Source organism: Columba livia, chromosome 12, assembly GCF_036013475.1.
Source record: "Columba livia isolate bColLiv1 breed racing homer chromosome 12, bColLiv1.pat.W.v2, whole genome shotgun sequence".
Classification (NCBI taxonomy): domain Eukaryota; kingdom Metazoa; phylum Chordata; class Aves; order Columbiformes; family Columbidae; genus Columba; species Columba livia.
The window spans coordinates 4,974,458-5,001,698 of record NC_088613.1 but is presented as its reverse complement, the minus strand read 5'-3'; the positions used below and the strand labels follow the sequence as shown (position 1 = coordinate 5,001,698).

The window sequence follows — 27,241 nt, the reverse complement described above, 5'->3', positions numbered from 1 at the left end:
CAAGGGTGGTGTACAGCACAGAAACTATTCAAATTTCCAGAATAATATTTGGTTATTAACCGTACTTACATTCTAAGAAGAGACATTATGTATGCTGATGTGACTCAAGATCCCTTCTAATCCCTCGGAAAAGCAACTCTGTCTTCAGCTATGCATTTGGCAAGAAAAGAAGATATAAGCAAAAGAATAAGCCTGGTTTGCACTCCTAGTACACTATGCAATATTAGCTTCCACTGTTACACAATCAGTTAATAGTGCGATTCGACTTCAGTAGTTCTAGAAATACACTCAAGAAATGAGGTGGCAGCAGCCCACACTGAACACATAGGCTTCCCCTGTACTAAACAACAAAGGAGAAGACTCCAAAGGTCAACCATTTCAGACTGAAATGCAACTAATTACCTGCCTTTTCCCCTAGACGAAGTCCACACAATCAGACATTCAAAATTCAGCAAAAGCAGCCATGTCCTAAGTCTACGAAGAAACATATTTGAAGAGAGAGCAGAAAATACTCATCCTGGAACACCTTTCTGTGCACAGCTGCCTAAGTCCCCATGTCCATACACACCTGCAGGTGTCTGTGTGGTGTGACAAATTACTAGACCAACTGTTTGATTCAGTAGTGGGTGAAACCAAAGGCTTTCAAACATTCGAAATAAAAACAGACAACGATGCACCTTATGTCATATCCCTCATGGTGTGAAATTCAGGCATTCCTCTCATTCTTCACTCTAGCTTAATCGAGCTGTATTTTTGTATATACTCCAACGACATCCATATACAGCCAAATCAAAGGTTTTTCCTAAGCTGTGCTGGCTCTCCATGAATTAATTCCCCTGCTGGGAGTCGGTGCCGCAGGTCTGTTTCAAACAGATCAACGTTTCCAGCAGAATCCAGCTGCCACAATCTACCTTGTGCAGATGGACTAATACGTTCCTTCACGGGTATTATCTAAGTTGCAGGGCCAGAAAGCAGGGGAATGTGTAACAGACTGAGCTCTTGCCACATTGTGAGAAAAGGTAAATTGTCAACAAACATTTCCTACATCTGATATCTTTTGTATGGAGAGCTACGCTTTTAATAAAGAAGCAGCTGCCACTGCTGAACGATTAATCAATACTGGTAAGCTGACATCTTAAGAACTTGCTGAACTAAAGCTTTTCTTTTCCTCCTGCATTTACAAATAAAGTGCTCACTATTTGACTAAAGCCTGTCTACTTGACTGGAAAATACCAGAGTCCTATTTAAATGACATTTGCAGAGAATGAGATTTTATCCTAGTCGCTGCTCCTTATCGCTAATAATAACATCAGATTAGTGGATTTAGGCCAGCCAAGTAGCAATGCCTTTTCTGATCCCTTCTTAAAACAGCTCTTTCCATCTGTCTAGCCAAGCTTTCCTCTGTTTGTATGGGCCAACGATTAGGTCTTAAATGGAGCTTCCATTGATACCATGTGGGATATCTATACAGAGGTTCATTGTGTTGCTAAATTCCAGCCAAGATATTTATCAACTCTGACTGCTGCTTACTCCAAAAGAGCAAAACACCTGGATATTTACGGGTATAAACATTCCTACACCCTGTTGCCTTCTTCAATAACAACAATAATTAGACAATCCCATTTTAAAAACACACAGTTTGCTTTAGGATTTATTTTCCAAATAAGATACAGGATCAGACACTAAGCTTGTGTAAAATAACATGACTCAACTGACTACTGTGGAGTACTTGATGCACAACATTCTGCCCATTCAGAATCTGTCCCACAACCTGTCAATTAATGGGTGACTTATGCTTTAACACAGTGTGGCTTGTTAACAACAGTGGTTTATAAACCAGGCTTTAGAGGTAATGACTGTGCAGTGTGGGTGCAGACAGAAAACACCCTGCACACACGCCCCATGTACACTCACAGCACAGTAAAACTTTTAAGGACCATTATTGGTTTTGTCATCATTGGTTTTATTAGTAGGTGAGTCTAGCAGCATAAGCAGGATGTAAAATCCAAATGTCAAAGAGTTCCAATAAAAATACTAAAGCCAATTATGAAGTAAATCTATGTTTTACTTTCCCTCCCCGTTTTTGCGGTTTTCAGTTTACAGGTCATTTTGTATTCCTAGCTAGGCCACTTACAATATGTTAATAACTGACATTTCCTCCTCTTAATACATAATGCAGGCCTGACAACTGCTGTGCACTAAAGATAAGATGTAAACCCAGTAGTTCTCATAAGAAACCAGTGTTTCTCGATCACGCAAATCTCCAAATTCCTGTGCTTGTTTGGTTTTTAACAAGGTCTTGCTCATTCCTAACCTTGACCAAAAAAGTGTTTCCACATGGCAGTCAGACTCGTGCCAAGTACAGCTACATACAGAAAGTTGCCTGACTTAATCAAGCAATGGTAGAGACATTAAATGAATATTTAGCAAGGTCAAAGTCAGACTGCTCTTTGAGAAGCAGCAATTGCTGACAGTTGAATGAACAGCACACAAATCTAGGATCCTATTTTAATATCTCCATATTTTTCCTATTTGTCATCCTGTTAACAAAACTGCATTAAAACACAATATTAGAAATTTAAGAACATTTTTATGGAAAGGATACAATCTACTGTATATTTATGCATGTCATAAAGCCCGTAATGTATCTTGCATGAGACCATTTATCTTCATTTCATAGGGTCACAACAAGTACACACTATTCCTTCAGGAAGCCTGTGGCATGTTGAGCTGGGCATCAGTCATAATAAGAAGCACAAAGACAAACTTATTTCATTAAAAATAGTGCATGAAGTAAAATGGAAAACTCTAAATTTTTTAATTAACAGGATTGTGAGCATCGCTTATCTTTGAAAACAGCAAATTGGAATTAATCACATTTCACAACCAAGTTAATATTCTCTCTCTCTTCTACAAAATGACTGTGATTGATCTAAATCTAGTTATTTCATGCAAAACTAGGTTAAATACTGTGGATCTTTATGACCACACAGAAAGCATTATCATGACAGACTGTGCTATTGTATTTCTGTTGCTGGGTAAGCCACAGTAAGCCCAACCTCAAGCTGTCAAATCAGGAAAAATCTCCAAGTCTTAAGTACAAAACATTTGCCTGGTAAAGTTTTCACAGGAACAAATCACTGAATTTGCCTGGTCATTCAGGTCCAGTAACAACGTCATCCATCACACACCCCTTTTCTCCTTGGCACACACAGCAAGCCAAGTGCAATCCCCACCACCCAGCAGCACCACTCAGTCAACTGACTTATTTAAAGTGCCAAAGTAGGAAGAAGCCAAACGGCTCTAAGTTCACATCTGTAAGTCATGATGAGATTAAATAAAAAAAAAATAAATCTAATTGAGTCTTTATCGGGAAGTCAGTAGGATTGGAGACCAGTAAGTTGCATTTGAACAGCATAATGTAGAAAATGAACTAACAGTGCTGGCAGAGGGCAGCTAGAGCATGTGCTCATGTGCACATAACTATCAGGGATGGTGCCATCCTTTTTCTTTTAATATATATACGTTCAATATCTATGAATTACCATGTACAGAAACATGGTGCTATCTCAGTATGGCTATAAACCACTCTAGCTCTGTGACCGTGCAAAACGCTATCAATGTCTCAGTAAGATAGGATAATGAAGAGTAATAACAGTACAATGAATTACAACAAGCATAATTGTAAATGTTTTTCAGATTCGTATGTTATTGTGTGCATGTACATACACTGAAGCTTCTTTACAGTTTAATCACCAATATTTAACACCCAGTTCAATAGCCTGAGTTCAGGGTTTACCAGTTGTCTGAAGCTAATGTGGACAAAGGCCATATTTGTTTTCACATCAAAAAAGAGCTACAAACTGTCAAAGACAGATCTATACAATATCCAAAGAAGTGGCAGTAGATACCGGTTTTATTGACAAAAGCTCATGAATGGGTATGTACGAGTTGTAAATGACATCTGATTTGGTGTGCCCTCCAGTCAGACACTCAGACTGCAGGTCACCATTGCTCCAATCTCCCACACACATCCTAATTTGGTTTCATATGAAATCTTACAGAACTTCCTCCTAGCAAGAAAACAATTGCAAAGTACACAGTTATATGAAGATAATCAGATTCCTGGGGGAGCAGAGGTCCTCTTGTGTACTTTTATTTTTTTAAACCCTCAGGGGGGTGATTTTCTCACAACACTCACACATCCCCTATCCTGTTGTGCCTTATTGCTTAATTAGCTACCAGATGAAATGTAGTTCTCTTTGCACCAACTTTATGTCTACTGTAATTGCCCTGAGTTGCAGTTCCAAGCAGAAAAAAAATGCATCAAATAACTACATATATTTTGTTTGATTAATCATGAAAAAAAAACATTAAGGGATTAAAGTGAAATCATTTTACTCCTGTTGATCTTGTTCCACAATTTGAAATTATTTTATGATCCTGATCAATGTAATTAATGAGAATGACTGTTAATTAGTTACACTAGCAGGTGGGCCATGAAAAATGTATTCACTTAATGCCACAGAATATCATGCTATCAGAATTCGTGTTGATTCTGTAGCATTAACAGAATAAGAGTTTAAAAACTGCACTAGCCCAGAGTTTTTGAACTTCCAGCACACAAACATGCACCCTCAGTCATACAAAATTACTGTTGGGAAGGCAACACAGATACATAGATGTTTGGAGATTTGAGACCATTCTTTCTGCAGTTGTCTTATGACAAGTCCCTACACCAACTCTCGCAGCAAACCCTCCTACTGGTACATCAGCGGCAAAACAAGTTTCAAAGTAACTGGGGCTTCACACTCAGCATCTTGATAATTCAGTCACTCTTATCTAGTCCTTTCTAGTCTCTCCCTAAGAAGAGGCTTTTTCAAGAGGAATAACCTCTTCGGTGTGAACTTGAGACAGACAATAAAAGTGTTAACTGCTCAGCAGTGCTATGTAGCTAATTAGCAGTACTAAGAGTTTAAGGGTGGTTTTGATTATCATGAGGTCCATGAGGGATCCCCATCCCCAAGGAATACAGGCAGCTTAATACCTTTTCCTTTTTTTTTTTAGTTTTGTTTTGTTTTTAATAAAAACTGAATTGTGGAAAAATGTGTATATTTTAATAGCGTGACAAGCTCAGATTTGCATTTCCTGCAGGACCAGAGTAGACAGTACAACATTACTCAAATAGAAAGCAGCATGGCTCCTATAATTCCTCTCCAACCAACTTATGGTTTGGGTTTAAACACTGCAGCAACTGGAAAGAATGAACAGTCTCATGAAGGCAGAAACCATTTCTGAAACATACTGGTCTATTTAAGAGCCAACACAGAGGAAGAGAGGCCTGGGCAGGTTAACACTGTGCAGTACAAGGGGATCCACCACATTTGAGCATAGAAATACTTCTGCTCCCTTTTTTCCAACAAGAACTTAGTGAAAGTCAATGACAGCCTTGCTCTGCAGCCTGGTTTGTCCAGACATCTGAAGAGGTGTTTTTCCCTGCTTCTTTCTTGTCCTAAACTCTATTCACAATAGGTACATGAGTCTACGTATAAAACTTTTATATAACATGCATATTTGGCTATACCTTTCAGCCACACTCAACCACATTGCTGCACTAAGACAAACTACACCTGATAACCATTAAACTTAAAATTGTCCTTTAAAAAACATATGGCCCTGGGGTTAAAAAAAAAAATATATATATATATATATATATATATATATGTATGTATAAAAACAAACACAAACCTCCACAGGTCATCCTTAAATATCAAAACGAAAAGTGCATTAGAAATAAAGATTTGAACTCACTAGTTGGAGTTGAAGACATTTGAGATCTGACACCCCAAAGTAGAAGCAGGTTAACAGGAGAGTTTCCAGCTGCACACCTGAATATGCAGCCAGGTTATTTTGTTTGCTGTTGGAAACTCCAGGTGAGCTTGGGCTCCTGATCAACCCCTGCCACACTGGGTCAGTCCACAGCTCTGAACTACACTGTTTGCAGAAGGCTTTGTTTACTACTAGCATCAGAAATAAGGCAAGGGTTGTCTCCCTTTGAAAGAGACTGACATATCAATGAATGAAGAGACAACAGGGCAAACCTAGTATTATAAACCTCAGGGGTGAGCAAGCCCACAAGAGCCGACTTTTAGGACTCCAGTTTAATAAGGTTTTCAATGGCTGTGACCCCTCATCAACAGGGTACATCTAGGTATAAGAGGAAGAGCTATGCTTTAGAAAAGTGCTCCCCAAGAAAAATAACAAATTCCCTATTTAAAAAAGAAGAGGAGGGGAAAAAAACACCACCACCACAAACAAAAAAACAAACCAAAACAAGCACCACCATTGTTTCTATAACATCTTAATGATAATCCCAATGGACTGGATCCAGATTGTAAGGAATCAGCCTCCGTCTTACCTGCTGGTTCCTGCACTAAATATTCCACGTACATAACTGTCGGCTTGAGCCAGTGTATATTGGCCTCTTCAGATGAAAGAAAATTGGTGTCGGCAGCCTCCTGAGCACATTTTAATAATCAGCCTGATCATGGGTGCATGGCAGCTGCTCGATTGATGGTGTTAGACAGCGAATAAAGAAAGATGCCAGCAGTGCCCTCAGATCTGACACAACGAGGGAAACATCAGTCATTTGGCTAAAAGGCTCATAAAGGCTCCATCAGCTGTGACACAGGAGTCTGTCTTATGCAAAGCTAATGAGGAAATGTGGCAGTGTTAGCATTCTCTTTAGACAGTAACAAGTTGCGAGTGAGCTGCATTTGAGATGAAAAATCCAGTTGAAAACAGAGCAGTTTTCATGATCTTTGCCTAAATAACATGCTGATGTCTGGGAAAGACTGTTGGAAATTAAAAGATTTTGAAAGGGTTTTAGGGCAGCCATTCCCATTCACAGAAGCCTGTATATCGATTCCCAAGTGATAAGTGTATCAGTACATAAGGCTTATCTCGTCTGACTAGATCTTGACCACGCTCACCATGGATCTCAGACTCTCATATGCTGCTTATTCCTCCCTTTCATGCTGGGAACTACTGGGTGTCCACTGGTCAGCAATTAGCAAGGTCTGGGCACAAACAAGGCTAATTGATCCATGCAGACCTGAATGGGAAGTAAAGATGACTGCATAACGCAGTCCTGCACTGGTCTGCTGCTTTACTTCCCTCAGGGTTTTGGAAGCAGCGGTTTGGGCTCCTTTGAGAACACCACCCACCTCTACCATGTGAATATTTTAAAGCGGTAGTCCTGCAGGAGGGTAGCAGCAGCTGACCCTGCCCATGTATTGGGTTGCAGGTTCAGATGATGAGAACAGGACACCAGGAGCTGTCAGAAGGGTTGCTTTGCAGAGTAAGGTAACAGAAAGGAAGAGGGGAAGAAGAGCTTCGCAGATGAACTTTCAGTCAAATTGCCATTTCTAACAACTTCTTCCATTGCAGCTTCCTAGCATGTTGATATATTACACTAATTATAAAAATGACCTTCTCCCCTTCTACATTTTTTTTCTTCCTACCACTGCTTCAGTCGATAGATTTACAGTCTAATGTTATTTCTGTGTATGCCATGAGAGCCATTCCAACAGCAACAGGGCATTAGGAAAAAAACAGTCAAAAGGTAATTAGAAATCTTGCTGAAATGTTATGTTTGTTATGTGAGGATTACAATGAATGATTCAATGAGCCTCAAAGTTCATCCTTAACATTGATAAGTGGGTTTCTGCCAAGAAATGCACAGCTGGTGACAGCAGGGATTCAGGGTTTGGGAGGGACACACACTTCTAAGGTGAAATTGGAGACAGGGATTAGAATCCGAGAAAACAAAGGAGGTCTTTATTCCTGGAAATGTTAAACTCATTTTTCAGCGGCAGAGGAAATGCCATTTTTATAGCACATACCTAATCTTTCCCTTAGTTTTGATAGCAGATGTTTAGTTATATAGGTAGAAAGTGGGATTCTAGTGTTAGAACAAAGAAAATGGCCACCGGGTTTTCAGACTTTGTCCCTCAGTCACAGCAGCACTGTGTCATGTTGCCTTGTGCGTGCCACTTAGTCTACCTGTACCTCTCGCTCCGTGTTAACAAAGCCATTAGCAAAATAGAATATTGATAAGCAGGGTTCGCTTGCTATGCACAGAGCTGGCAAAATAGAGATTGCAGCACACTGGGACTGCAGATGCCCAGAGGTTTCCCACAAATCCTAACATTGTATTCCAGATTGTTCCTGCCAAAAGTTACACTGCTAATTGCACAGTAATACAATGTAACCCTCCTGAAAAAGCAATCTGCTTAAATAACTTCTTCTCCTAAGAGGCTGTCCCCAAGTACTCTCAACTGCTATAAATAATGTTTCATTTTTCTTAGAGGTCCATCTCAATTGATTTTTATCAGTCCTCTGAATGACCATTTACAAGTTTCAAAATAACACTCATGGACTATAGCTGCTATTACATTAGGGTTAATTAATTAATGTTTCTGAAAACTGTTGAGATTCTTCACTGAAAGGTTACACGCTGTATATTGGTGCTTCACTGTATTTTAGAGGGGAAAAAAAAAAATACCTGTTTTCTTACAAAAATTAATTCTCTGGCCTCCTTTTAGACCTCTGTGCTTTAGGTTAACTTTATTTAACTGCTTTCTTTGTTGTAATGACTCACACATCATAATACCTTTCCTGGGAAGAGACAAAAATTGCACAAGCACTTTGGAACACCCTGTCAGCATCAGTGTGTTACACTGCAAATGGTCTAAGTGCACAATTTTTTAACAATAGGGCTTTATTTCTGATTCAAGTTAGTACCACTGGGGTATTTCATGTTTATCTAGCTCCATTTGCACTCACATTTGCTTGGTAATGTGGCTTTGCCAAGTTATACTAATATAAATTATAGGTTATTGTTTTGGGACACGTTCTTTCCTCAGCTTATATTTTAGAGCTGCAGAATTTGTATGTGGTATTCTTCTCGGTTTACTTTCTACTATGTATCTGGTATAAACACATTGGCATTTAGTATAATGTATTAGGTTAATGGTATATAGTGCCTAGTTTGTGACAAGCCAGTGAAATTTTCCTGAGTAATAAACGCATGCCCTAAAGCCACTTTTGCAAAATACTAAATGGTAAACAATTACAATGCTTACGCTAAGCTCCATGTTAACAGCTGCACATATTACAGCCTGACAAACCGAACATCGATACAGCTGTGTCTGCACAGAATGTATTTAAAACCACATTTCAAAGCTTGTAACATGCCAACATGCAAATTAATAAATTCTTCTTTCCAAATGTCACCGGCATGGTGATTTCCTGCCAGCCCAAGCGTCATTCTCCTGAAGCAGTAAAAGTAACACAGTCAATCTCCCCTGAATCCTATCTCCCCTGCTTCCTGCAGGATCCCTGGGAGTTTATGATTCATATTCAGAAAGCTGCATGCAGTAGCCCTTTGGGGATGTATATTAATGAAGAAATTTTCTCACGCCAGAGCTGCCTCTTTATTGGAGTACGAAGGGTACAGTCTGTTCTGAGCAGCTTTTTAATTTCTCATAATTAACCCTGCCAGAATTAACATCGGTGGCATCACTGACAGCAAATTAAAGAAGCCACATCAGCAGAGTTAAAGCTTTTTCTGTCTTCCCCTCTCCCTCCTCCCCTTTCCAGCCCCCCTCCATTTTCTATGTGTTTAAAGAAGAAAGTTTTCCAAGTCTGTCAAGACAATTGTCCTGTCATTACATCAAGAGCCCTGCTGGGATAGGTATGATTAGAGCATTCTCAGACTTCCCTGCCGCTAATACCAACCTATTTCAGCTCTTGACTGGCCACGTGCCATGTAGATTTGTGGCAAAGATCCATGGTTTCAGTTTCTTTTGCTCTACGAGGTACAGTGGTTCACCTGATCTCCACTGTGAGCTGAAGAAACCAAGATCTAAAGCCCACTGCAGCATTCAAACAAGTTTCTTCTACTGACAACATATTAAAAGATAGATCAACTATGCTTTCAGACTCTTTAATCTGGCTTCATACCTGTCCCTTTTACACAATCCTGGAGAGATGATGAAAACAGACTATGAAGACCAAGATATCCAAACAAACACATTTTTTTCTTCTGTTAAGCCAAAATAAGTCGGTTGAGTTTTGATGTTCCTGCAGACACTTAAATGTAGAATTTCAGAGAAAGAGAAAAGGGATGGACTATCAATCTCCCAAATGATTTTCTCCAGTGCACATCTGAGAGAAGGATTCCAAAGAAAGCCCAGCGCCGTGAACACCATTGTAAGAATTCATGCCCACGTGCTCTGTGAGTACTCTGAGAACCAAGACTCTAGAGGTCAAAATCTAGATCGGCTTGCACAAATACGTTCATCCTTCTTTGACCTTTTGGTAAAATCTGACAAATTATAAAGCTGAAAGGTCTAACAAAGGTGAGATATTATAAGACTGCTGCTGTTACAGTCACATGCAAAGCACCAATAGGTGAACTAAAAAAAAATAGTGCCTTTCATTCATCTACCTACCAGTTTCTGTGGAAATCATGTTTATTGATCCTCTCGTTCCCTCAGCCTAATCACTGCTTTTCTTTAGCAATGAATGAAACTTACGATTGTGGTCACTTAGCTTTCTGCAGGAGAGAACCTAACTTTCACACATCCTTCCATAAATCATGCCAGGAGATGATGATTTTAATAGCCCACTAGGAAAATTTCCAGTACTACCCAACACTTGCTTCTTTTTGCACTGCTTTCTTCCCAGGGGCTGGCACTGGACCCTACTTAGAATTTCCAAGTGCTAAAACACCTGCCTGGACCTCACAATGTTCCTGGAGAGATGCAAATTTGGCAGAATGTGGTATCTTCCACTGATTACCTGGCATGATGTTGTTGTCAATCTAAAAAGCCCAAATCCACAAAGCCAATAATGTTTTCAAAGATTTGATGGCTTAAGCGCATGAATAGGGATTTCCATCAACAGGGGGTAGAAGTCAGGGAGAACACAATGGTTATGAGCGAGCCTGTGACAGCCAGCAGAGGGGCACACACTCCTCCCTCGACAAACCACAGATTGCACTGTAAAACACTGCAGTTGGTGTCGCGTTGGAAATACGCCAGTGCAACCAGAACGATGACACGCTTCTTGCATTGTCATCTGACTTGATAGGCACTGCTGGAACACAATCTGCGAGTAATTTCAGTTTGCCACAGAGACCATCAGAGGGTAAGAATCTGATTTACATTCAGTGGTCTGAAAGGTCACAGCAATCATGGTACTGCAGATTACTTGCAGATATGACAGCAGCATCAAGTGTTTGAGACTATAACATTAAGGGTTTGTATCTCTGTATATAAAAATATATGTATAGTTCTGTGAGAAGGAAACAAAACAACTGCTAAATAACATTCTGCATTAAAACTGGGAGAGAACTCAATTGTTTTGCAAAAGTCATCATTAAGATAACTTCCATGACTAGGGAAGTGTAACAACCCTGAGTGGGAATGACTTTAGTACAGTACCGGTACCATAAATGTATCAGTTCACAATGGAAGAAGAAATGTATGTAACACTAACACACTGGAGTCCTACCTGAAAGGCAGTAGAAAAAGAGGAGAGCCAAACATGCCCAGAAGACAAGCTCTTCAGTTGGTTATAATTCCTACGTGACCCAAGATGCTTTTGTGGGAATGTCAGTTTGACTCATCAGTAAATTATCTTGCATGCAGTTACAGTCCCGGACCACATTCTTGCTCCCTTTTAACTTCTCTAATCACTCTAGAAGTCTGAAGGACGCTCAGCATTTTAATTAACTCCCCGCGACTCTTCCCAGAAAACACTACGGTTGAGAAGATTATCAACTGCATGGGATTTCTGGGGTTGAGTCTGAAAGTGTTTGGGTAATTATGAGACTGTTCCAACAGACAGTGAATATTTACACAGCTTTCTGAGTTGGTCCCCTTGATTTTATTACTATTTCCATCCCTAAAGTACATATTTTTAAAGGTCTAAAGATGGACAACTTAGCTTGGAGTGTTGTAGCATAGTAAGCTAGAAAAGAGGGAATACACATGAAAAGGAACAGCCACGCAGTGCTCAGAGCAACTGGGAAGGTATTTAGAGCTTAGTGTAGAAAAATCTCTGAAGCCATTTGTTCTGTATATGGCTGCAGTAAAAGAAAAAGCAACAAGGACACAGAGATGCATCAACAAAATACTGCAATACAAATCATAGAAAGTGAGATGATTTCTCTAATAACTACTTCACAACTGGAATTTCGTCCATAGTTTTAAGGATCATGCAGGTAAGTCGGTTTTATTGTAGAGAGGGTGCAACATTAAAAACCTTGAGCCACCTTGGATACTTAAAAGATTTGTTGTCAAGACAGGCCAACGTGATCGAATTTATTCTTGCTAGGAAAGAGATAACTTTGAAATGCCTGAACAGAAATATTTCATTTCATATTAGGAATGTTTTAAATATAGCACAGAGATGTCAGAGTGGGGGGGAACCTGTTCTTTACCAGCTTAAATAAAAAACAACACAAAACTGTGGGCTTCATTTCACATTTGGAAATAAAGAGCCAGTATCTGCTACCAGTGACAGCTATAAAACTCACTGACTTCAATGAAAGCTGCAAGTGTGCATCTAATTAAGACATCTGGATCAAAAAATGTTACGAAAAATCATTTTGCTTAGAGAGTAATGAATATGCCATATTACACTGCCAAGTAATATTATTGCCACAAAGTCTCAATGAGTTTATGAAACAGATTGATATTTTTATTAGTAGAGAGTAGATTGAAAGAGAGCAACAAAATAAAATGAGGATGAAAAAAAGGTAAAAGAAAGCAAGCTTACTGGGCCAAATGGCTTTTTCATGTTCATAAATTGTTAAGTGTATTCCTAATTAATTTCCCAATTCAAACAGCCAGAAATAAAGAACAGAGGCTTTTGAGTATGCCGTGAACTCAGGAGAGACTTTGCAGACAAATAATAGTATAAAATGGTTTATGAAACCAGAGGGTTTATGGTCTATAAATAACTTCCATGTATTTTTATTCTTTACACGTACAATATTACTGAGGACTGGATGATAGCTTTTCACTGCTGCCTGGTTGACTTCTTCCACATACACACCCAAGGTAATGACGATATTGATCCTGAAGAGACATTTTTTGAGACAGATAAAAAAGCCACACAACTGAACTAATAGAAAGGGCCTAGCAACTTAGTAGTAAAGCTGTGGTCCTTTAAGTGAATAGCAATTGGATATACACTTTAAAACCTACATCCTAATATCTTCAGGGGTCTGGGATGAAGTGGGAAAAAAAAAAAGAGAGTAAGACATCTAAAATATTACTTAGGGTAGTTAGTGCCTTTAACAGCCCTTTAGACAGCTCCCACATACATTTTTGAGCATCCAAATATCACTTAAATCCAAAAATATATAATATATGTGTATTTGCATTGTAAACAGGAGAGTCACTGAAAAAATGCTTCTGATCTTTAAGACTTACAGCATTCTCTTTTTTGGCTAAATGTGCAATTCAAAACGTGCCTAATTCCTAAAATCCATATATGTGACACCGCCTGGGTTTCCATGACTACTGCTCTGAAAACCATATTAATTATTCAAGAGGTCCATGCCATTCTCCCTGTGTTCCATAAGGAATGCTGGGAAGCACTGCCTGCCTCTATAGAGCAATACAGATATTTAAAAGGACTGCATCGCTGGCTCTAAATACCACAGATTTTTTCTTACAGCACTGTGACATCTGAATGATAGGTCCCATAAATATTATTTAAACACTCCAGTACAGCAGTTAAAAAAAATTAAAAAGAAAAAAAGAAAAACACACACTACCAAAACAGAAAAACTGTCCTCTTGGCTTTTTTTCTTCTATATTTCAACAATCTTCAAAAAGGTGCTTTAATTCTAGTCTCTCTCTATCACCCTGATATAATCCTATTTTAAACAAAGTCAACTAACTCGCATGCAGCAGGGATTAATCGCCTGTGTTTTTCTAGAGGATATAGTTTCAAATTGTCAAAGTTACATTAAATCAGATTCCTCACATCAGCTGTGACTAAGCAGCTGTATCTGTTGATCTCTGTATGTTTTAATAACCATAATCAGCACACGGAACATACTTGACAGATAACGTTATCAAAACACACTGTAACCAAGTACGGGATGCCGGTGTTCTAGCAGTACGTACCACCAACGAGGTCCTGTCACAGCGATCAGTGTCAATCACGGGCACATTACGGGGCCAACGACTCAGAGGCAGAGCAGAGAGGGAAAGGGGCCAGATCTTCCTCTCGGTGGAAGCCAGACAATGGAGTTACCCCAGATTTATACCCCTGTGACCGAAAGCATCATCTGGCCCAGCATCAATCTTCCCAACACAGAGTCAGCTTGGGATCTCAGATTGGCATACACGTAACACTCAGGTAGGCCTTGTGGAAAAAGTCTATAGAATGTAAGAGAAAATAACAGCTTTTCTGCCAAATTTTTTAAGTCCAACCACTACATAAAATGCCACTCCTGAGATATATTCTAGATCTCAATTAAGTGCTCTGTATTTCTTCCATATTTTAGCTGCAAAAACAATATTCTCTATTAATGTCTATATGCTCAGAGAATATTTTTCTGTAAAAGAAAAGAAAAAAGTGTTTATGTTTTTCTTTCTGGAAGCTCCAAGTTGCAGCCCTACTACATCCTCCACTAACATCTACACAATATCTCAACATACTGCTGACCTTCTACCTAAAGCGAGGATTTAAATGCAGTTGGCAAGGTGAATCTGAACTTCCCCAAAACACGGACACAACTTTCTTTTATCCCTATCACCACATAAAACAGCCAAGTGAACATCAGGGAAAGCAGAGCTCCAGACCCAAAGCCTACCGGAGTCCCAACCCCATGAAAAGACCCCAGACTGATTCTCGCTGAGCACGATCAAATAGACAATAGTAAGCAAACCAAAAAGTGCGGAGATATTTTCAAGTCTCAGAACCACAGGAACACACACCGTGCCTTTGCGTGTCTTGTCTCGGTAACTCCTCACACTCCTACCACTCCACAAGCAGCTCTGCATCCTGATGTGGGTCACGGTGTAGCAGGAGTAGGACCCAGGATTGAGATGACAGTTTTGTCTGATAATCCCCCACATCCTGTATCACCTATTTACCCCTCTCTACAACTTCCTCCTCTCTTGATGTCTGCTGGATGTAAATCTCCCCCCGCTCTGGCTATGTATAGCACCTACACAATCCTCATCCTCCCTCAGTTTAGCTGGAACATCAAGACATGGTTATGATACAGCTAATGTACTATTAAATACAATAATAATTTCCATTTGCTTATTTCCAGGGTTTGTTTGTGTTTTAGTTTATCTTCCTCCCAAATACATTTCATTAACAGGGCACCACCATTACTCTTATTATTTACTATTCAGATTGCAGCTCTAGCGCCCACAGTGTGCATTCTTTATTACTCCCAGGTTCTCACTTGCCATACAAAGTGCTCCATCCAAATACAGATAAAAAGTAATTTCCTCAAGAGCAAGGTGTGAACTGAGCATACTTAATTGTGCACTGTTATATCAACTGTATAATGTTGCAATAAAACTCCAAAACAATGTGATTAAAAATTATACCAAATGAGGATACCAAGGTGCCATAGCCAGTCAAAGCGCATTTATCCAATCTAAATTATATGCTAAGCAAATAAAATAAACATGCAATTTGCTAATTAAAGTGCACTCTCATGTATCCTGTAACCACCATAAATTATACAGCAACATTTAATTTTTTGACTGTTTAGCAAGGTTTACGACTGCTTTACTAAATTAAACACAGAAAGAAGGGGGCAAATTAGCAGAAAAGCACTGCTTTTCCCCTCCTATTTCCTTTTAGATTTATTTTTTCCATAGTCTTTTGAGGTTTCTTGGTTTTACTTTTTAAAAAAAAAAAAAATTCACCTTCCCACAGCCGTATCTTAATTTTACTGTGGATCTTCTACCATTTTTATTTGTGAAGTGTATGTTCTATCCCATTCAACGACTAATGTTTGCTTTTTCAATTTTTCTTCAGTAGGCAAGTCAGAGCATTTTGTTTATCTTACGTGAATAATCCCTTAATAAGAATTCCATGCTCAGAGTCAACACATTTGGTCAACGACAAGAATGATGGGGCTTTTTCCCCTCAAATAAGATGTAGATATTCAGTCCTTTCATTACACCCAAACCAGGCAGCCCAAATCACAAGTGGCAGCTGAGCAGGCTGGGGTCAGAGCTCTGAGCCTTCTATCCCTGGATCACACGCATTCCCAGCTACCACCTGAGGGAAACCGGCAACAGTTGGGTTTCTCTTAGAATACGAAAAAAGTCTTAAAATCCATTTTCCTGCCAACCAGGTTTAGACTCATCAGAAACAATGTTTTATCCTAGAGTATGGTTAGGTCAAGAGTAGGAGCGGAGTGGGGGGAACCGGGAGGTGACCGAGTTCAACCCGTTACTCAACTTCTTTGCAGCTTCTCTGAAAACTACAATGGGATTAGTTATGGGATCTGACTCTTATCCCAGTTTCCCCCTTCCCTGTTTTCCATAGCACTTCTGCCCTTTGCATTTATAAAAACAAAATGCCAATAATTAAGAATAGCAAAGGAAAGCAGTTTCTTTTCATATTCATGCCCAATACCAAAAGATTAACATGATTCAAAGTTGTCCATCTATCTGAACTTTAGAGACCATTTATGACTAATGTGCTCGTGTAAGATAAAATGAGAGCATCAGACCACAGAACCTTTGTAGTCGGTCAACTCTAACAATACAACAGAAATTAATGTTCAGCGGCATTAGCATTAGAGCTGATGTTCTCTACCGACTGTTACCTGCAAACTTTCCCAACCACTGCATGCCACTAGCACACTAAACTCTCTTACAAATGTGGAGTTAATCACAGCTGTTTAGCCCTTCTGGGTAAAGGTGTTGCTCAGTTTGGCAGATTCTGACCCATTCTGAATGCTAAAGAAATGCAAATCCAAACCGACACACAACTGACAAGACAATACAAGAGTTTTATGCAACTGTAAAGATGATTAAGGGCAAGAAAACCTTTCAATCTGAAGCCCAGGATCACTGCAGGAAGCCCCAAACAGGGCATAGAACCTGCTACTGTCACAACCTTCTTACAGAGGTCAAAGTGCTTTGTTGGAAAAAAATATTAGCACCCTGATGCCAGCAAATTCATCCAAAAGTCAGAATCTCTGCAGAACTTTTTTTTCCTAGAATATGCTAGAAATTAATGCATATGCTAGAACCCCACTGCACAGAGTGGGGTTTCTTAAAACAAAGCAACTAGGAATGCTTTCGCCAAACCTTTTAGTTGCACTTTAGAATAATAATATTGTTCCATACATGTCTGCCTTTCAGCAACTGAGTACATTTGTACTTGGTTGGTTATGGATGGCTTTTTAATTGGTATTACTTTGCTAGGAGGATCAGTGAGTTAGCTGCTTTATGCACAGTGCTGCCCAATTTGCAGTTTTGCTGCAAGACCTTTTTCCCCTCAGAAATACTCCTAAATTCCTGTCTTCAATGAAAACAGCCTCTCACTAGAACAAAGAAATAGTTTTCTATCTAATGTGCCTCCTGAAACCTTGCCTAAAGACAGCTCCTGCTTCATTGGTAATTTATTTTTTTGGAAAATGGGGGCAAAATACTTCTTTTTTTGTCTTTCAGACCATCCTTTTTCTATTTTTTCCTGCTGACTGGCACTTAATAATATTGCTCCTGCAATGAACAGAAAGCATTAGATTGTCTTGAAAACAAAATGTTGCCTTTTTCTTAAAAAAAAGCAATTCCTTCTTCTTATATGTGTACAGAGATACATTAGGTAGAAAATATCCATTATGCCTTGCCCATGGGGGGGGGTGTGACACCATCTCTCAAGCCTCCGCTTATACCATGTGATGTAAAATAATTCTAAGTACTAGACAGACACAGTCGCTGCAACCCTGTAGGTTTAAGGATGAATCATACTTTCTCTTCTCTGAATTACATCTCCATCTGCTTTGATTTTTGGGACTGGAACCAGATCTTAGACAAAGAGAGCTGATGCCAAGAGCTTGTGAAGCCAGTGCCCATCAAAAAGATGCGGTGGTTTTAAACTGAATGGTCCGTGTCAGTAAGTATTGTCAGGCTAAACTCTCCAGTGTAGAGACGCAATGTGCTAATTGAGAGGAAACAGCAGATGCATAATCCAGGGGTTATCAAATGGATTCACTTAGCATAGGTGAGGTTCTAGACTCAATAATATTTGGTCCAGCCGTTTAGCAAACCTGGCACATTTACATATGACCTTCTTCAATCCCTCCTGCCTGGCTGAGAAAAATCAATAGTGCTTTGTTGTAGGGTTATGAGAAATTCCAGAAGTGCAAGATAAGCTACTCTCTCACTTCAACCCTAATAGCCAATGGAGCTCAAGGGAACTCACAATTACCAGGGCTATGGGGCTCACTATTTCTATGTTATGACTTAAGGATATTCTGGTGCTGGAAAAAAATAGTTGCCGTCATTTCCAAATTTCTTTCTGCAAGATACTTGTGTATCATCTCCTGGGAAGACTTCCTATGAGGTCTGAACTCTTGGACACATGGAATCAAAGCCCCATACCTTCTGCTCCTCTCAACAGGTAGCAGCATACATATTTTTAAAGTAAAAAAAAAAAGTAGAGGCAGAAATTATTTTTAATTAATTCCCAAATTATTTAGAAGAGTCCATTTTATAAGAAAAAACATAACTAAGTTAAAATACAATTAAAGCACCTTGTTTGTAGAGTGGAATTCTTCTCCATTTTACTCTTGCAAAGCCAAAGTAACACCACAGGACTGAATTGTACTACACAGGATTTCCAGAATATAAAGGAGCCCGCAGCCCTGCCTGTTGACCTCTGTGGGATTTTTGCCAAGTGATTATTGCAAGATAAAGCTTTTCAACATAAAGAGGAATAAAACTGATTTTTAAAAGAAAAATGTGTAACAGAAAATGCAAGGCAATTATCTGATCACTAATAGGAAGAGGTACAGAGGAATGATGTATAATGTTCAAGGGATTATCCAGCTTTGAACAATGCTTGCTTAACAGCTGCTACCGAACTGTGGTTTGTGTACTTGGCAGAGAGTTTCATTAATGATAATCTACAGTGTTTACAGCCCATAGGCCTCTAAATATGTTAAGAACCTTTTTTATTTGTATTTTATAATCCTTTTCCCTTATGTTTTATGTTTTTCTTTATATTTTTGAGATCTGAGGAGGCTTATGTTTCAAAATGATTCATTCTGCTCTGACAACTGCAGAGCAAGATTGCAGTAAATGTTCCCTTGTTATCAAGACAATGTATTTATAAACAGAAAGGAAAACCATCTAAATTCATACCAGGGTTTGGATCACCACCAGCTAATACATTCAGATGCCAATATACAGTGCTCTATTGTTTACATGCGAAAATAAATGTCAAACAGAGGTGTCTTTGCCACCTACTAGATATTCCTCAGTCACTTCTCTTGGACCTGCCAGGTTGCAGCAAATTGAAACTGCCTTATTTTTGACATTGCATTTGACCTGAACTTCATTTAGAGGAATCCTGCAATTATTTTAAAGGTACAGTATTAAGACTTGCTTTAGAATTTGGTTTTCAACTGTTTTCTTGATGGCAACACTTAGGTGATACTAGGAAAACAGAACATAATTAAGAATATAATTCTGCTGTGGAGGGGATTATGTATTATATAGTATACTAGCAAGAAGATCATGATTCAAAAGCCAAGTCATTGAGTCCCAGCTGTAATCATTTTGACACACAGCATTTCAGTGGCTATGATTCTGTCATGAAAAAACCAAAGGAGATTATTGCCTCAAAGCAATTAGCATAGTTAATTTTGACACAGGACAGCACACCTCTTCAGTATTTTCCCCTTTTTTTGTCCTCTCTCCCTTTTTGCCATCCAATTCATGCAAATCCCCATGGCGGCCGGTTTCCTGGTCTCAGGGATGCTCGGTGATGCTGGGCTGCGGAGCCCATGCCAGGCTGCGCTCCCAGGGGCGCAGAGCAAAGAGCTCCCCTTGCCCACAGCACCAACCAGCCTCACAGGGATGCGATACCCTCGTTCCAGCTGGTATCGCAGGGCCATCAACACCACATCTCAAGCCACTAGAGGGTTTTTTAATGGTTTGCTTTTTTGTGTGTGTGTGGCTTTTTTTTTTTTTACCACCGGCCCTCCAGTGTGCTGAGCTGGCCTCACTAAAACGTGCACTTGAAAGAAATCCTCTCCCCTCCTGATCACTATTGGTTTCTATAGAAACAAGAAGGAATCTCTGTTCTCTAAATTTTTTTCCCCCTAATGCTTTTTGCAGTACTGTATGAATTTTTTTTGTTGTTGTTTTTAATTTTTTAGACTCCACAGCCCTCCAATTTACAACCTCATTCACGCAATTAAAGAACAATAGATTAGATAACAAACGGGCATGGAGCTTAAGTTTTAAGTAACTCAATCCTATGCATTAACTATCTGTGGTCAATTCATCTCTCCTGGGTCATTTTATGACTCAAGCATTTCAAAGTAAATACTTTAAAACAACGGTACATCACAAGAGTTAAAAGGGGTCAAGAGGATATTTACTTAACCACTAGCTGACTTTTTAACTTCGAAATATTTCAGCAGTTACTGTATTTAAACCAAATCCATCTCCTCAGCATCCCCATAAATTACTCTAAAACTCCAGGGTTCCCATCCACACTGTGAGTCACCCCTCCCAATGCCTGCAACTTCTTATTATTTAGATAACTGTGATGTTTGCTTGCTTTGTTATCGTGCCCTTCTCTGGAGACGGCATTGGCACAGGAATTGCTAAGGCTTGTAAATATTGCATCTGCCTTGTTGTAATCACTAGGCAAATATACTTGTACTCAGTCCTATAAAAAAAAATAAAGGAAAACTAAGAGCTGTTGAGCCATGAAAAAATTCCCTAGCAGAGGTTTGACTTGAAAAAATTAGAGAAGAAAAATCTTTACAGCAAATTGACTAACAGAGACTACACTAGGCAGAAGAGAAAGCAGCAATACAAAGACGTTATTTGAAATTACTGTTCTCTCCTATCAGAGAAAAAGGAAGCAATGATCATTATTCATACCATGATGAGGCAATATAATGCTTTTTTATAAAAAACAATAACACTCATTTGCAGTGCACATAAATAACTTTCCTTTATAGTGAACTCATATTTACTCACATTTACTTGGAAAGTTTAATATTCATGCACACACAAAGAACTTACGGTATGTATCAAGTTGAACTAAACGGAATAGAGGTTGATTATATTAGGCAACTGCAGATGGGACCAAACCGATTCCTGATGTCATCCTAACACAGTAAAGTGACACCCGGGACAGCTTCTGTCAATGAGGCTGAAGGAGGCACCCAGTACCAACTCTGGTTTTGCGACGGCTGCTACAGCATCAGCCCCGTCTGCTCAGCAGCAAAGACGCGAACGGGACAACCGTGGAGTTGCAATCTGTGAAGCGTTATTTGTTTCCTAATACTATGTGAGCCTTGGTGCATTTTTGCTTTAAACAAATTGAAATCCTTCTGCAGCTGCTAGGAATATTATGGGAGTTGTAAACTGAATGAAGTGCTGTGTCAGGCTCATCCCTAGTTAAGCTCTAAGTCAGCATACAATTCTTGTACCACTGGATACAATATTAGGACTTTCAGCAACATCTTTGAGGATGTAACACAAAGTGCAGTACTGAAGTCACCTCAAACTCCTTGCTGGGTCTGGTTAAGGCTTTTACTCCAAAAAGCTTTTTATTTTTCCTCAAAAAGAAAAAGAAAAGAAAAAAACCCACTTATTGTATTGTTTCATTCAATAACTATTTTCTCATATTTTTTTAATCTTTCTTCTTGTTAGACCCAAGATGGCAGCTCCAAATGCAAAACTCCTACTTCAGCTTGGAAGAACTGAACAGAAAAACACATCAATGTTATATTTTTTGCAGAACAGTTCGTCCCATCATTAAAACAGCTGTTCAGTATTAATTGTTTTACATTGTCAGAGATAACTTGTCCCATAACTAACACATTCTCAATTTCTTAGAAAAATAATTACCAAGTGTTTGCTCTGTGGGCACTAATCACACTAGAAGTCATCAATTTGCAGAGGTTTTAATTCCATTTTATCATTAAAAATATTGTGTGTCTACAAAAGAACCATTTTCAGCACCAAATTTCATTTCACTTCGGAATGTTCAAGCATTATAATCATAAAAAAAATAAATGCAGAAGTCAAAACCACCCGCTCAGTCCCAGCACAGACAGGCACTCCTCACATGAGAAAAGATGTATATGACTGGATTGCTTATTCCAGCGCTCAGCAGTCAATCAATGATACACTGATATTAACAAGGATGGAAATACTGAATGCCTGGTGATCTGCCTAAAAATTGTATGGTACCTACTATGCATTTTTTCTCTCTGTCTCTCTAGGGAGAAAGAGCTCTGTACAGCTTCATGCACAGAAACCTACTTTAAGAGATAGGTTTGTTAAATGGGGGGCCTGAAAATTTCACATCAAGAACCTGGAGAAAAAATGTGTGCCAAAGATGACTTTTACTGTCATATCTAGAAAACATTTAACACATGCCAAACTCAAAGTCAACTGATGTATGGTATAAAGGAGTGCAGGTCTTAATGATTTAAGTAATTGTTAGTTCAGAAAAGCTCTGTGAAAGTAGGAAATCTTGGCCAACATTAGACTATACTGAGGCTTACTTGTCCCTAATACAACAGTGGGGAAAAAGCCACCTTACTGAAATCATACAGTTTCTATAAAGGAACAAACAAACCCAAACCTAAGTAAAACCAAAACAAAAAACAAAACTAAGCAAGCAAACAAAAAACATAACAAACACCAACACCCTTTACAAGTAGATATTCTTTATTTTGCTAACAATAGAATGTGTCTTCATTTTCACCTTATTCCTTGTTTACCCTGCCTATAACCCCAGGTCCCACTTGTGTGGCCATCTCCAATTCTCCTGAACACAGTGTATTGAACCCACAGCCTATTTGCCGCGGCTGCTATGACGAGATTATGTAGCAAAACAAGAATATCCAGTTGTTGGTCATTGATTTATCTATAAAACAGTAACTGTAAAAATGATAGAAGAGGTTTTGTACTAGACAGTCTTGTGAAACAGTTTATTACTTAAAGCATTAATGACCCATTTAGAGGTCTTTACTGGTCAGGTAACGACCAGCTAAAGGAGTTAAGGGCCCGAGGCAAAGCACTCTAATAAACCCTGCATACAGCATGTGTTTGGTTCTTCCAAATTCTATTAGGAAAGAGAAGCGTAAAGGGTAATGAAAGACATGTCCAAGAGGCACTCATATCAGCCCTCTCATTTTATATTTGGCATAACACACATGGCCTTATTCCAGCAGCACAAATCATTCCTTGTTTATACTACCACCTATCACAGAGAAGAGCAGTAACTACAGCCAGAAATGGTCAGTCGCGATGTTAAGGATTCTATTGCTTTGGGCAAATCAGCCTTCCTCCAATAGAAGGAACCAGTCCTGCTATTTGAACACCCAGTATCCTTTGCACCTACAGGACACATGCTTGAAAGAAAAATAAGGACACCAATATGCTGCCAGACATCTCAAGCAGTCCTGCCGGTCATAAATCCTGCTCCTGTAGTATTAAGGGTGGAGGGATTAAGTGTCTCCTGAATTCTTATGCAACTCTACTTGAATATGAATGCCCACTTGCTTTTTACTGTTTGCATTATAAGGAAAGGCATATTAAAACAGGAGTTTAATATTGATATCTCCACTCAGACTGAGACAGAACAGCTGTATATATATATACTTTAATATATATACTTGCCAGTAAATCAGAAGCCAAGGGTTGGAACAGTACCCAGGGCCTCGCTCTTGGCTTCAGAGGCAGGTAAAATGCTCAGGCCCACATAACCGCATCTCACTATTACAGCCCCACAGCATCATTGATTTTGGTCCTGATTTATGGCATCATTTGTTCTTGATAAAATCCACTTGCCATCACTACTCAGAAAAAAAGTAAAATACAATCTAAGAATGGAAATTAGAAAGGAGAGGATAAGAGACTAAGAACTGCTAGAAAAATGTGCAGAGATTCCTGTGTTTGCAGGATGAGATGTTCCAGGTAAAAGTAAGTTTATTTGCTCAGCCTTTATTACTGTCTCATCAACAGTAAAATTAGGATGAAGAGCACTCTGATGACTTAGTCAAGAAGTTACTTAATTTCGCTGTTGTTTCTATGACTATAGTATATTTCGAATGTTTAGTTTTAAAAATCACCCTGTAGCGTTTACACAACTCATTATAATAGCTGCTTTAAAGTATTTCCAAATTTTTGTAAACAGCCTTTTAAGCCATGTTCAAGGCTTACTGAAGATCACAACAATCCTTCAGAGCCGTTGTAGCTAATCATATAAGTATACATTAAGCCAAATTTATCTCATGTACTGAGTAGAAAAACAGTAGCTTCATACATGCACCTTAATTTTCAAGGTCAAATGTCTCCCTACTTTACTTCAGACCATTTGAAGTGATCATAAGACAGTTTAGGTATTTACTGAAATTAAATTTTCCATCAAAATATGGCATGGCAGAAAACATACACGATATTAAACAGATTCAAAGTATATAGCTGTAGAAGTGATTGTAAGGTTAAGAATAAAATCCAGGCCCTAAGTAAAAGTTGATTCTGCGCATGGAGCACAAAGCCCGAATGCAAGCCAGAAAATTTACTCCTTTTTTAGAGCCAAATTATAAACTTTTGCACCACAGGGTTAACAGCAAAAGTGCTGACACAACAGTAAGTATATAGTGGCGCCTGCAAGCAGTGCTATAATTAATCTAAGTGTACTGTCATTACACTAAACGCTGCTTCTGCAGGATCATTCCAAATCATGAGGCACTTTCGCTCTTTCTCAGATAACATGCAGTTTATTCCCAGTCATGTAGGTTTTCAGTCACGGCATGATTTGCTAAAGGAACATTAGGTCTTGAAGCAATATCTTAATCAAATCAGAATTTTCTTCTGTAAAACAAATCTTTGGCTTTTGGAGAATTAGTAACATGTAGTGCCTTAGGTTAGAGATGTGAAACTGTGAGCTGAAATAGGCACTGCTGGAGACCACACTCAACCTCCTTGCTCCCAGCCATTTACAAGTACATCCATCTAACCTCCTACCTCCACTTTATATGGTCATAAACCACCAATGCAACATCTAAATTATACCCTGAGAACTCCAGGTTTGAAACGGGTTGTATGAAAATTCACCTCGTGGCTTATTCATTTCTGCAAGAATAGAAGGCTCTGATTCCTTTTGGATGGAACTCATTGAAACAAAGCCCAACAGCAAACACCCATAAATTAAAGCATTATTGGTATTTATGCAGAGATAGATGTAAACTGAGTGAATTCTGTGTATAAAGGCTTAAAGTCAAGAAGAATCTTGCATATAAAACACTAACTGAATTTACAGAGTTAAGTACTTTGTGAATTAATACTTCAAAATACATATTACAAGCAAAGAAAACACTGTATCCTGTCTGGAAACCTGTTTATTCACATGCATTCAAGACTTTTCCCCTACTGCCTCCACATCCACTGAAGTCATACTGTCTTAATAAACTAAGAAAATACAGGAACAGAATGGATTTAAGCATTTCACTACATCTACCTGAAGCTGGTAATTTATAACAGAGACACATTTATGAGGAATATATTCACTTTAGCATAAGCTATATTTGAAGCAATTGTCTGCTTCAGGAATTTTATGACCAAGCTACTAAGATTATGTTTACAGAATTAAAATAAATATACACCAGAGTCACTCATTATTTACTTTTGATATGCAGGTCATTGATTAAAGATCAATCAGAATTCTACAACAGGATTTCTATAATAGCAACATTAATATAGCATACCAATTCCATGTTAATGTAAATCACTTTGTAAAACAGACTCTCCAGCGTAGTGCTGGGTAAATTCATAGACAGAAACTGAAAAAAAATACATAGAAAAAGTAATGGCAAGATCAGAAGCCACAGCCACTGGGCCAGCACAGACCACAGAGTTACTCAGCATCCTCACCCTTTACAAACGGCGGAGTTGCAACAGTAAGAATTGGATAAAACATCTTAGAATAACGTGTTTAAGAAGCACTAACGCCATCAAGCAAATGCAGCATAATCATTCATGCTAAGGCTATTGTGGTGCAAAGTCAAGTTATGTTTTTCGACCAATAAATGTATTTCCTCTAGTAAACAATGAATACCACAGTTGACATACATGGAGAAGCCACAAAACATGCCTGATGACTACTCTACATATCAAGAGTGAAAATTATTACAGACATATGGTCCTAGCCTATAGTGCATCAAAATATAGAGCCAGTAATATTAAAATAGTAATATTTAAAAAATAATCCTGCTTATTTTTTCCTATCTAAAGACAGCAGTCCACAAACATTTTAATTTAGCAGTTACTTTGTTCCCCTCCTTGTGTTAGTAGTGGCATTCATGCAGCTGCACAGGAAGATAGACCACGAAATTCATCTGGCTGCAAAGTAATTTCCCTCCCTCCCATTCCCACCCCACCAAAAAGAAAAAAAAAAAAAAAGAGAATGCTTTCAGCAGGGTTATTTGCTTGATCTGATTCACAACATGACATCCTAAAAGCCAGAACCAGCACAAGGAAGACAGATGGAAGGCAGGACAGCATTTGCCCTGGCAGCCTGGGTATGTGTCAGATTTAAAGTGAATGAAGAAACACATCTACAATTGACAATGCCCAGGTTGAGGATATTTTACAGATGCTTAAGAAAAATATCCAAGGTTCATGATCTCCTTTGTCTTTTCAAACTTTCCAACTCTCCCCTTTGGAAATCCAAACTACCTCTAGCTCAGATAACCACCTACAAAACATACCAGTGTAACAACTAACAACATCAACATGGCCCCTGGGCCAGGCAGCAGATCATAGTTCTAACTATAGAAATGGAATGGCCAAACTACGCCAGGTCTGTTACAGCCTGTAGGCACACCTGTAGTAAGGAAAATGAAGTTAAATAACATCCACAGAACACGCTCACAGAGTCCACCAATTTCTTTGGTGGGATAATTCCATGAAGT

General features: G+C 38.9%; 1 protein-coding gene across 6 annotated transcripts in view; it reads right to left on the bottom strand.

Annotated features, from left to right (window-relative positions):
- The window catches only part of AFF2 (ALF transcription elongation factor 2), a 333,925-nt gene that overhangs the window by 271,837 nt on the left and 34,847 nt on the right, over positions 1–27,241 (bottom strand). Inside the window, exon 1 of one of the 6 annotated variants that reach the window (XM_021281524.2) lies at positions 70–26,693. The exons of the other annotated variants lie outside the window; for them this stretch is intronic. Within the exon in view, the coding sequence (XP_021137199.2) occupies positions 70–86 (17 nt within the window). The 5' untranslated portion in view covers positions 87–26,693. Of the gene's footprint in view, positions 1–69; positions 26,694–27,241 lie in introns of those variants that run through there. 6 annotated transcript variants of the gene reach the window in all.